Source organism: Bacillus rossius, chromosome 13 (assembly GCF_032445375.1).
Source record: "Bacillus rossius redtenbacheri isolate Brsri chromosome 13, Brsri_v3, whole genome shotgun sequence".
Lineage (NCBI taxonomy): Eukaryota > Metazoa > Arthropoda > Insecta > Phasmatodea > Bacillidae > Bacillus > Bacillus rossius.
Window position 1 is genome coordinate 28,663,245 of NC_086340.1, and position 13,430 is coordinate 28,676,674.

The window sequence follows — 13,430 nt, forward strand, 5'->3', positions numbered from 1 at the left end:
TAAAGTCTGTAGTTGATAGCCTCCGATTAGGTCATATTTCAAAGCGAATGATTCATCAGAGGGTCAGTAATAGCACTTCTCTTCAAACCCAAGTGCCTGATGACTTCGTGCAAGATAAGTACTCTCACTGCTAACCACTGACGAATTAAATGGAAATTTCGATTCTGCGTGAATTCTGACTCGAACACATGGCGTTTTCAGTCTGTTAAGTCAGCAAAAAACCCGAAAACTCAGAGAGAAGTCACAGAAGTTTTAATTGCATAAGAAACGTAAGGGATTTTGTTTGAAATCCTGGTAAAATCATGGAAATTCCTAAGTGATAGTAATTCGAGGGCAAAGTATCACGCTTCAGTCAGTCATCATTTAGACTATGAAGAAATTTTTTATATATTGTGTTTTAGTTTGTAGTCATGTGTACTACAAAATGGCGTAGGCAAGGTTTTGTTATACAAAGCGAGAGTCTAAAAAAAGTCACTTTATCAAAGAATAATACAATTTAGAAAAAAAGCTATTCATAACAATTTCATTCAAAAATTTAAAAATTTTACATAATTTATTATTTTCAAATACCCAACTATCATGAATAATCATAACACATAAATTTTATTCTTAGAATAAGTACCTACACCAATGGGCATCGTTTTCCTTTCGTAGATATTTAAAAAAAAATTGACAATTTTATATTACATTCAATAATTTTTTGTAAGAAAGATGATTTTTCCTGTGATAATTTTTTCTTTATATTATATTTTCTTTGATCATCTCATTTTTTCATTTTGAAAAATATAATAAAAAAATTGCCGTCAATGATTTATGATTTGCCAATTTTATTTCAGATGCATTGTTTTTCTTGGTACGACCATTTTTTACCTGCACGTTAAATGGGTACGTTTTAATTTTGTGAGTATCTCTCACAAAAGGGTTAATTTCTTTCAAAATTACTTCCCGGCTATTTGTTGATTATCTTGCGATCACAATGTATTCAGTAAATAACATAGTCATATTACTGGCCCATTGTAGTATTTAAATCGTCTTAAAATCTTTTCAATTTTTCTTCATTGCTTGTCCTACCTGTCCAGTAATATTTTTCTTTGCATTACTAGCTACTTTCAGAATCTGTTCCTGTGTCCTTATTCATTTCCCTTTTAACATTCTGCGAATTATCATTTTGAAGCCCTGTGGTTCAGTGTGAAAAATTACTTCCTCAAATTTACGAGGAACACAAATTACAGATTATACATATAGTTTAATTACTAAACGCCTAAGGTAATTTTTTATAGTATTTTAATTTATTCCGTGTATCGTAAACACGATAAATTAAAAAGAGTTGTGTTTAATGGGAAAAAAAATTTATCTTCAGCCAATAAATTGCGGGTATTTGAAAATGTTATGTCAACACCTACATTAGGCCTTGCGCAATCACTTATTTTTAATAGCTTATTATTTTTAGAGCGACTATTATGGATTTTTACTATATCATCATATCATGTTATTTTTTGTGACATTGGCTGCCTTATAAACGCCTTACGTAATCTGCTATTTGTTAGAATTCAGGCACGTATCAATAGTAAAAAAAATTATGTGACTAATTCTATCGTAGTAATCCAATGTGAAAAAATAATTGTGTTCTTATGCTTGGAAATGCATATTACTGTTCATTTTTTTCCAACTATTTAATTATCCATCCCCTCCCCACCTTTTTTCAGCTCCTCCTTCACAATGATTTTCTATTGCATTTTCATGTCACTGTTCACTTGTACGTGTGATTTATACTAATGAATCAGTATGTACACATATTAATATAATTTTGTTAAGTTTTGACGTCAGATTATTATAAAACCAATGTTAGACCCTTTTTATGCTCTTAGCTGTCGAATCTATAGAAAATTAAGAGATAAATTATATAACTGTTTCATCATCTTCATTTTAATAACTTGAACTTTGTAAGATTCATTGGTATAAACTTTATTAATTAAATCCTTTTTTACTCCGTATTTACTATTTAGGAGTGGAATTTAGGGCAATATTAAAAAAAACTTAATAAACATGCCCAATACCTTAACAATTTTCTTTGATGTCTTCGGAGGTCTCGTTTGGCATTATAAAACATCATTTTAAAGTCAAGTAATGATGCATTGTAAATCGTTATTGGTTACTTAATTGTGTCATTGTTACTTAATACACATTTTATCCTCCCATTACACATATTTTAAATAAATTCAATTAATCTTTATATTATTTTTAAAAATATCCCTACATACCAATTAAATTTTTTTAAATAAAATCTCACGACTGCGTCGAGTGAAACTCCACAGACATAGTAGTTCCACTTCAGCTCATTATGGCGCTGTAGACCGTACTGTTGCGGCAACTATATTTTCGACAAATAACTTGGAAGCTTGCGACATGATACGTTAATTCGTGATTCTAGGAACTTTAGTGTCAATATTTATACCATATAATCAGTACCGTACAATTAGTACAAGTAAGTTATGTGATTTCTAGTTAAAATAAGCATGAAAATTCAATTTCTAGTTATTTAAAAGAGACTTCAGAATAATGTGTGTATTGGGCAATTGACAAGTCCTCGCAATACCCGATTTCTCGTTGTCGCAATGGAATTTGTAAGTGGATCTTCCTTAACCTTTCATTTTCTGTAACTCTTTGAGCTTTGGACTCATTTGTGATGTGTAAACATCTCGGTGTGCGGCATTTGGTAGGAGTAATTGCGTGAATGCAACGGAAGTCGCATGGAACGGAAATGTGTGACCACGGTGCTACCATGTGTGGCGGATGTCATAATTAACTTTAACAAGATGGCCTGTATTGTATAAAACTTCCTTTTTAAAGTCGAAGTTCAGTATTGTGCCGCAAATAAGTCATCCTTTTTGGCACAGTTGTACCGTATTATTTATTTGTTCAGGCTTTTTACGAGTATTATGAAGCTCACATTTTAATTTTAAATTTTTTTTTTGTATTGTATGGAATCCTTTTAACTCCAGTTCATCTATTTTCTTTTGGGCATTTTTATGTTTTACTTGGGAACTTTTCATTTTAACTTCTCCGTGTCTCTGGGCTGGTAGTTTTCGTTCTTGGCATGGATGCCCGGCTGCCTTCAGGCATCAGTAGGACTTCCTGGCCTGATGCTTGCACAAGCAGCGCGTTCCGATAACGTACGCCCTATCTCTCTGTGCACTGTTTCAGTGCCTGCTCACTTGCGTGCCTTCACGCATGCGGCTCAGGTGCCCTGTGCTTTCAGGCACGCTCGGCGCAGTGCTTACAGTATTCACAAACACCATTTCGCACGGTGCCAGTACTTCTCAGTAAACAATTCCCCCCCCCCCCCCCCCCCCCCCACCTTTCTGACTAGATATCCGTGCTGTGTTTGGACTTTTTGTAGTGTGAGTTTTGGCCACAGGGTGCTACACTTCGCCACTGTCTAGATTCTGACCCCCTGTTTCCCTTCTATCAGGTTCTCCCCCCCCCCCCTCCTTTTTTCTTTAGCCCCGCCGTGGGTGTATGTTTTTACTTCGTGGTCTCCAGCCACCCGTGGCAGTCTCGCTGGTGCGTCATCCTTGTGCGACCCGACTGGTCTACGTCTACGCATTCATACGGGAGTGCGGCTGCGGAAATTTAACGGGCATGTATTTCACATAGTTTAGGGACTTAGTCCCTCGCCAGCCTTCATTTCGGCAGTCATGCAGGTTTTTTTTTTTTTTTTTTGTTTTTAAGTTTTCCAGTTTCGCGACTGCCGTTTTCTCCGAATTTTGCGTTTTGTTTCGACGACTATGGACTAGTTTCCGGATACCCCCACGCCATGCGTGGGTTTCTCCGTCTGGAATCATTCCGCCTCCAAAACTTCTGGTTTCCTACATCTGCCACTTGTCCTGACGAGTCTGTTGGCAAACTCGGCCAGTTTCCCAAATGTTGCGTGACCATGTGCTGACGGAGCCAATCAGTGAGTTTCCCTGGTTAGCGTCCAGCCTCCCTGGACCAACCCCCACCCTCGTCCGGCGAGCAGTACAGCTAGGTCCAGCAGCTGGGAGGCAACTGCTTTATCGTGGTCTATACCTGTTCTTTATGTGAGTAGAACATTTTATTATAGACCCAAGTAGTTCAAAGAGATTCATCTACCAAAAGTTAATAAAATACAACGTAAAATAAACTTTATGAAAGTAAAAAGTGATAAAATAAAACAAACATTAAGTTGAAATGAATCAAGTTAATCAGCGAAATTGTGTTAAATAATTAAGGAAATAATTTAGGAAATTAATTACGAAAGTAATTTTCACTGGCCAGCTTATTTCTGCTATTAACATATTCTCTTTAGAGAAATTAACCTACTGTTATATTCACGTTACTCAACCCAGTTCTCCCACTTATATGAGTCAGTAAATAGAAGCAACCAAACAGACTTCTTAGCTTGTTATTTTATTTCAGACTTCCTGTCATCGATATGTCAACTCCCGATTAACTTAAATGCTAGAAGTGAAAAGGACGTCAGCATACTTAATTATAATGTAATGTCTTATGCTGTTTTCCCTCCAATGCATGACTTCCGTTTTCTCTGGTTATCTAAACGCTGAAGAAATTTTTTTTGTAAATAACTTAGAGGGAGTCAGTATTACAGTATTATTTAAAGTCTTTTTCGCTTTTATCGGAGCCGTTTCATTGTATAGTTTAACCTTTTGCTATGCAAATCGAATGATTCTATAGTCGAAGTAGCGGTTCCGGTAGCGAATTCTAGTTATGGGTGCCGAAACGACGTGTGGTTCGAGTCAGAAATGTAGTTGAAATCACACCATATTCATTCATTTCTCACGCTCAGCATTATTTTAAATTTCGTGTCCGAGTTTCGTATTATAAGATTAAGTATTTGTGACATGAGAACGAAAGAATTTGCTCGTTACCGATGCCAGATGTTTAAAAATCACTGGTGCCTACTGAAAGACTCTTTCGCATTTTTGAAGTGAAACTTCTTTGCTGATGGAGCTACAATTTTCGAGCATTACGAAAATTCCTGTAGCATAAGGGGAATAGTTAGGTACGTGATGGGGAAACGGTATACGAGACAGCAGGGGAGAGGTAAAAAAAAAAAAAACACAGCATAATTGCACACTTGCACACTTACATACTTACACACTCGCATACATTAACACTTGCATACCCGCACATTTGCATACCTGAACATTTACTTACCTCCACGTTTGCATACCTGAACACTTGCATACCTGCACATTTGCATACATGCACACTTGGTTACCTGCATTCTTGCATAACCGTGCACACGCATATCTGCACACTGACATACGTGCACACTCGCATACTTACAAAAGTGCATAATTTTTTACTCGCATACAGGCATATATGCATACTTTCATACATGTGTTTTTACATACTTTTACACTTTTATGCTTCCGAACTTGTATACTTGAGCACTTGCATAATTTAGCGCTCGCATATCGCATAATTTAGCGCTCGCATACTCGCATAATTTTTTTTATCTCTAACCTCAGCCGATGAGAATTAGTTTTCCTATACCTAATAATTAGAGACCTGTAAAATTCGCGGATTCATTTCGCGATAGGATAGAGTCCAAATACTTTTGACATTATTTTGCCTCAGTGATCGGGCCACAGTTTATCTGAAGGACTCTGGGCCAATGAAAAATCTTTAACAGAAGAATTAGCGAATCACGATCATTCCAGTCAACAGGTGTTACGAGTCGGTAACCAATCAGCAGATGTACCTAATTTGCACGAGTGCATGGAGTCTATTCTTTGGGGATTTGAAATCGCGAATTTTGCAGGTCTCTACTAATAACATAACAAACCAGAAGCTTCAGTTCTGTCGCGCGTGGACACCAGGCACACGTGACGGCGCTGTTCAGTGAGTTCCTCGCCGCAAGCCGAGAGGAGGGAAAGAACTCCAAACCGGCGGCTGCAGCCATGAAGGGCGTCAACGCGCGCTCGGAGCGGAATGCCACGCCCGATTGTAGGCGATGTCGCGCGGCCTCTTCCCTTTGATCGCGCTAACATTCTCCCCCACCCTTCCAACCCCTCTCCCCGCATCTGCAGCTGTGTGTGGCACGTGAAAGGTGTTTGCCGACAGCAGTTGGGGGGAAGCGAGTTGGCGGTTGTGTCACCACACCAAGGCCGTAATTAGCGCTCACCGCGGAGGAGGGGAATGGAAGGGGGTCTGACTGTGTACGTCCCCACAGGTCAGTAAACAGTGACCTCTCCCCAAATCCCCTCCCCCGAAACCCCTTTTCTTTCGCGCCAAAATGCAACTCGACCCCGGAACAACAGTTGAGGGAATTCTCCGGCGAGCTTCATCCCAGGTCGCTGTCATCCGAGCGCATTGGCGGCCCTGGGCCCGCGTTCTGAATTACACTCCCGTGTGATGAATTGCTTCTCTTTCACGCAAAGAAGGGCCTCTCTCGCGTGGACCTGGCTTTCGCGGCGAAGTGGGGTGGTCGGGAGAGAGAGAACATACCACCGCAGGCAAACGAGAGGAGGAAGGTAGTAGTAGAATCCGTAGAGAACCAGAATTGCCCCGAAAACTTTTTTTTTTATTATTCTGCCGTCGTTTCGGAGGGGAAAATGGCCTCCCGACCGAAAGGAGAACCGACACGTGCCTTGTGGAATCATCGGCAATTTATTAAAAGTGGGGAATAGCCGCTACGGCTCCTAGCGAGAGGGCGAAGTCATTCCCCCGCCACCGTGGTAAGCCGTGGTTTTTTTTTTGCTTCCACGCTACTCCGTACGATGGAAAAAAAAAAGTTCTGATCTGCTGACTGTTCTGAAAAGCTGATAAGCTAGTGGTTTCTTTCGCTGCGGTAAAAATCAGTTTTTTTTTTCTCTGCTGTATCACGTATTCGGGCATAAATAATAAATATTTACCAAGAAGGATTGATTTTTTTAAGTAATCCCATATTACTGAGTTTTCTTGTGTACAAATTTACAAAGACCTGTAGCTGTACAGATATATTTTTATGTTCAATTTAAGAAAAAAAAATCACAGTGAATGTGTTGTGCAAGTCCCAAAGCAACTGGCAATCGACCTAATGGACCACCCGTTTTCCACAGCGGCCCGCCACGCTGGCAGTTAGGCACGCTACTTTACTGAATGTGCATTGAAATCAAACGGATTGACAAGTTTTATGGGGAAAGGGGAAGGGGCTAGGAGTGTACCACCAGGGACAAAGAAACCTACCAATGGTGGGGGAGGGGGGAGGTGTTGAGTTTTCGTGATTGTTTTAATGAGTGAGTTTACTCTAATAATAGGAATAAAACTGCAGGTCCATTGATAATAGACAGGAACTGAGAAAAAAGTCGCGGATTCAGTGACCTATAGGTAGAGACCGGAAAAATTCGCGTATTAATTTCACGATATGATAGAATCTAAACCACTGTACCTTGATATTGCTTCTCTGATTGGCTTACAGTTTTTCTGAAGGCCTTTGAGCCAATGAAGAACCTTCAACCAAAAGAGTATCGTATCGCAAGCGTCCCATTTGACAGGTGTCACGAGTCAGTAGCCAATGAGCTGGTGGCATTTGCCTGAGTGTGTAGGGGATTGTGGAGTCTATCCTAGAAGTCATCGAAAGTGCGAATTTTTCCAGTCTCTACCTATAGGATAGACTCCACAATCCTATAGGAACTTGGGCAGATGCCACCGGCTCATTTGCTACAGACTTGCGAGACCTTTTTTCTGGGATGTTTGCGAACTGATTTTGTCCAGTGTTATTTCTTTGGCCCAGATTGCTTGCAATAAATCATGGCTCGATCGAAGAAGCAGCGCAGAGGTTTTTATTTTTCAATTATAGCCTATCACAAAATGATTCCACTAATTTTTTACCGATCTTTACTAATAGAATTCATTGAAAATCCTACAACTTATTAAATACGCGCATATAACTTTTATAGTTATAGTCATGATAACACAATCTTTAGATTCTTTGGATAGGCCTATGTAGTTTTTAACTACTGGACTAAAAATTTTGTACATTAAATAATAAAGAGGTGGTTCAACAAAATAATTTGCCTCCATGCCCTTGGCTTCTCTCTGTGGCCTAAAGTCCGGAAATCCACATCTCAACTTGTTAATAATACTTTGAAATTATTACTATTGATAATAATTGTGAGTTACTGGTACGTATTTTCTATTACATTCCACAGTTGCATAACATCAATTTTAAATTTAATTCAAAATATACAATATTTTTACCTAACGCACCAACTGTGGTTAAAAAGTCTCGTTGTAATAGGGGTGTTAAGGACGAAGTGGTGTGATCCGATGGTGACGGAGCAGTGATGTATGGGACTTCCCTAAAAAAAATAGGTTTATGGCAACGTCAACCACGTTTACAACTTGCGAAAAATCCGGGTTGACCTCACTAAGTGGGTGGCAGATATATTAAAGACAATTTTTTGAAACTAAAATGTGTTATGAGTATTAATAAGTCATTTTCGACAAGGTTATTTTTTTTTAATTTTGAAAAATTTGGCTGTCTGTGATTATTGTTGTGACTTCTTTATACAGTTAGAATATACACACCCATGCCTCAACGCGGATTCGAACCCAGAGTGTGGCTGATTGTCCTACGAAGGTCGGCTCTAGCATGTAGCTTCTATAGCGTGTCTCATCCATAGACAGTAGTGTGCTTTCTAATGGGCATTCAATTTCTCTTTCTCATGCACGGTATCTACTATCAGCGCTGTCATTGTATGAGTGTGTTCTGTTGCCAGGTGCACATAAAAAGAACAAAAGTTCGTCACACTACTTTAAATGTAATAATTTTTTTCTTAATAAAAAATATATAATTTTTTTAATGAAAATTTGGAACTACAATTTTGGAACTACATTATCTTGTTTTCTAACAGGATAGTAATAAATTTGTACTATAAAAAAGTGACTGCAAGAATCCACCGTTTTTGCAATCAAATGTTTGAATATTATTAACGGAAAGTCTTGTTATTATTTGTGACCGAATGCTACAAATATTTTCTTCTAAGAATTTTTATTAGTGTATGGAATTGATTTTTTTACAGAATGTACACAACTGTAAAATTACTGTCAAAAGACACTATATTTTTGGTGTTAGAAAAATCAACAATTTACGTAAAAAAAAGGCACAAAAATATATATTTTAAAACTTATAATTATGTAAAGTATACCAAATAGGAATTATAATGTTAACAAGACGGGTAGTATTAACCTGGCTACACTGGGCGCCATTGATTTTGTAACTGCAATCAAAGCATAGGGCAGATTAGTGGTGTAACGAGTTTCAGTTTTTAAGTTTGGTACGAATATTGTTGTTCGCGCCTGGCGCTCGCCCTAGCGTCACCCGACGAAGCCATCACACATTAATCTCATATTTGCATCATGTTCCGGGAATCGATCGTTTATTTTACCAATTCTAAAATACTTTATTAGTTTTTACCTAGAGTTAAAGTAAAGGCTGATGAAATATATATTTGCAAAGTTTCCTTAATTAACAAAATGAAAATATTAAATAAAAGAAGTAAAAAGAAAATTTTGTAATAAAAATGCTAAGCAATTGATATATTTTGTCTTAAAATTATAATTTTCACATTCAATTTTTTTTCTGATATTCATATTTGCAAAATATTCACATGAATTTTGCGATTGCGAATGCGAGTGTGAATAAATATGGGAATATTCGTCACATCTCCGAGACAGACTGTAGGAGGTGAAACACTCAGTCACCGAGTGTCCCACTTTTGTAACTGAGATCTGTAGTTTGAAGGAGAGGCGCGGTGGTCGGGTTGCTAGAAGACTCGTCTCACACCCAGGCGACCGGGGTTCGATTCCCGCGCGGACGTCACCATGGCCTGTGGGGTTTTCTCGGGGTACTCCCCACCATACCGCCGCTGCTCCACAGCCCATCTCACCTAACTTGGCTCATCGATGAGAAGTTCAACAAGCTACCAGAATCTGTTTATGTATTTTTTTATTTTACATTTTTTATTAAATTATTTTTATATTTATTAAATATTTTTTTTCTGTTATTTTATATCAAAAAGTGAGATGGTTTTCTCCGCGTGTTCCTGATTATTCTTGTCAATACGTTTGCTCCTGATTATTCTTGACAATATGATGACGGGTTTTCTCCGTGTGCTCCTGATTATTCCTGTGGTTTCTTCACGAGAGGTCTGTCCTTCGGTGCAGGGCAGCGCCGGCTCCTACGAGAGCCAGCCTTGCTTGCTCCATCCATGCAGCCGCAGGCAAGGGAAACCACGTGTCGATTTGAGTGTTCCGTTGGACGTTCGGAAGGTTTCAGGGCCGAGTTTTCGAGGAGACGTCCGATCACGAGTGTTCTGTTTTTGTTTGTGTGTTGCACAGTGGCGCCGCAGCGGCCGCGCATCGAGTACAACTCGAGCCAGGTGCTGCCCGAGCACAACGTGACTGGTCGAGCCGGGGAGACGGCCGCCATCAAGTGCGTCAGCCGCTACGGCAATCCTCCGGCGAGGCTCAAGTGGTTCCTGGGTGAGCATCACTCCGCTCTCTCTCTCTCTCACACACACTTTCTGTGTCAACCACAAGTTATGAGGATCTCTCCTCCTTATTGATAACCCAGGCTTCATATCCCGTAAGTAGGGATAGGAAAAATTCGCGTGTTCAATGACCTGCAGGATGAACTCCATAGTTCTACGTACACTCGGTCAAATGCCACCCGCCCATTGGCTGCCGTCTTGTGAGACGTCCCAACGTAGCAGCCTGTGATTCGATAAAGCTTTGGTCGGGCGTTTCTAGTTTGCCCAGAGTCATCCAGGTGAGTTGTGAGCCAATAGCAGAGGCAGCACTGAGGTGTAACTATTTGTATTTTAGCCTGTCGCGAATTGAACCCGCGAATTTTTCCTATCCCTACCTATAAGGATTTCCAGGCTGGGGCCCCCATGGGCACGGATACGGATACGCCGTATACGTGTCGACCGCAGCAGTAGATGGGTTGTGTAAATGATGATGAAGGCGTAGTGCAAGTCCCTTGAGTGCTTTCAAAGAATCTGCACCAGGTGTCTCACGCCAAAACAAAAAAAAATAATTTCAAGAAAACACGAGTTCCATCCATGATCGCTAGGGACACCTGTATTCCGCGATTTCATTTCGTGTCAAGGTATTTCACAAAATACTGTAGCTTTTCTCCTGTGGTTATTGTCTGAGGTCGGTGAGAGGTGTCGTCCCGCTCTTGACGGGGCTAATGAGAATGTGGTCACCGTACTGCTGCACCCTCACAATTTGCCATGGCTCTTAGAAAAAGCTACAGTGTTTTGTGAAATATCTTGACATGAAATGAAATCGCGAAATACAGGTGTCCCTAATTATCGCTATAAAGACCTGCCAAAATTCGCGGATTCGATGACCTCCAGGATGGACTCTGCTACACCCCACACACTCGGGCAAATGCCACCCTGTTCACTGGCTGCTGACTTGTGAGTCGTCTCGACCGAGTTTCTGTGATTCGACACTTCTTTGAGCGAGGGTCTCTGATTGGCCCTCATCACTCCGGATTAACAGTGAACCAATTGCAGAAGCAGCGCTAAGGTATAATTATTTGAATTTTAGCATATCACGAAATGAATCCGCGAATTTCGCACGTCTCTAATTTTCGCTCTTCTAAATTTACAACTTAAAAAATATATACGGAAAAATTAACTATACACACGCTCTCGCTACAAAGGTTTTATCATTTTACTTATTTTTTGTGTGATTTTGAAATAAATTTAACAGTTTCTTTATGTTTCTAAAAAAAAACAACTTGTGCTGCATTCTTTGGTTAAAATTACACGAAGTTTCATATTTTACTACAATAACTTGTTAAAATAAAATTAAAACTTTGTACTGTACAAACAAACAAAAATTGACTTTCAAATATGAGTATTGAAGTTGTTTTCGTTTACTTTTAGTTGAGATTTACAACTGCAATTTAGCTAGCTTCCGCCCGGTATAAAGCATTCCTGACCCTTGTTACACTTCCTCACGCCCGTTTACCTTACACTTCCGATACTTTCGCTTCTGAGCCCGTTCCACTTACTGCCCGATCCGCACCAGCAACGAGTGATTCCTAAAATATTGATCGCTCATCAGATGGCATTGAGGTATCCCCGCGCTAGCAATTGTTTCCTTGTAATTTGGCAGCCGTCTGCAAGAGAAGCTGTATTAGGGCCGGGCCATTCAGGACGTGTTTGCTTCGGCACTGGATGCGGCTGTGATTGGTGCGCTGACAGCAGACTTGTACGTGAAATGAACCCAGCCAACCACGAGAGACAGACAAACCTACAAAGTTTTAATACACATCTGGTCTGGTAATCATTTCGCGTTAAATACATACATTTCCCTAATAAATAAGTTCACAACTGTTCCGCCACTCCCATATAGCGGTTACAAAAGTGATGTCCCCATTACTTAGTTTTTCATTAGTTTTCAAGATTGTCGAGAGATTGAGTCACTTGTCAAGAGACAACTATGAGTATATGTATACCTTAAAGCACAACGTATTGACAAAAAAAAAAGGAACACAAATGTATATCATATTTATTGTATGTGTAATTTCATCTCTACATTTAAGTGTGTTTTTCAACATGTTGTTGTAGTAACGTATTCACTTTCATGTAATATTACTCAAATTGTTGTTTTAGAAATATGTTTATAAATTACATCAACCTTTTTTTTTTCAAAATGACACGTCAAAACTGTCAAATTATAAATCTTTGTAGGCCTATATGTAAATATGCCAATTTTATACGTTTTGTTTTGCTAACACGATTGACTAACTTTAGAACTGACACACGTTTATATTAATACCTAATGATTTACCCACTATTATATCAACTAAAGACGCTGTTGTTGAATATATATAAATTAAATAAATATATATTTATAAATAAATATAAAATAATTAGTATTTACTCCCGGCTGTTATTCCTTGATACTATTTGTTAATATTGTTCAGCAAAAGTATGAAAAATTCAAAAATATAACATACCTTTTCGTGCAAATATTTAAGGTAGATATTTCATAGTAACAATTATATAAAAAAATTTTATGGTGGTTTATGGCATACAGTAATTCACCAAACATTAAGGCGATGGGACCCCTAATATAATTTACAAGTATATTTAAAATAGATTTTCAACAAATTCCTCTCTGCAAATTTATTATCATTACAAAATCTTACATAGAGTTTGGTGACAAGAAGCATTACAAAGACAAAACAACTATTTTCAAACTTTTAGTCTGTCTTTGAGTTTGATAAATCAATACGCTAAAACTGTTCAATTTATTTCAAAGAAATATATAGGCAATAAATATCGGTAACAAACCATTATTAGGAAGTTAATGGTAAGTATTTTTGTATGACAGGAGCTCGTATCTCCAAAGCTTATGAAGCGGGAAAAAATAAA

General features: G+C 38.7%; 1 protein-coding gene across 1 annotated transcript in view; it reads left to right on the forward strand.

The window, feature by feature from the left end:
* Positions 1–13,430, forward strand: part of LOC134538611 (cell adhesion molecule 3-like) — a 208,721-nt gene that overhangs the window by 180,575 nt on the left and 14,716 nt on the right. The window contains exon 3 of the mRNA XM_063380041.1: positions 10,372–10,515. Within this exon, the coding sequence (XP_063236111.1) occupies positions 10,372–10,515 (144 nt within the window). The remainder of the gene's footprint in view (positions 1–10,371; positions 10,516–13,430) is intronic.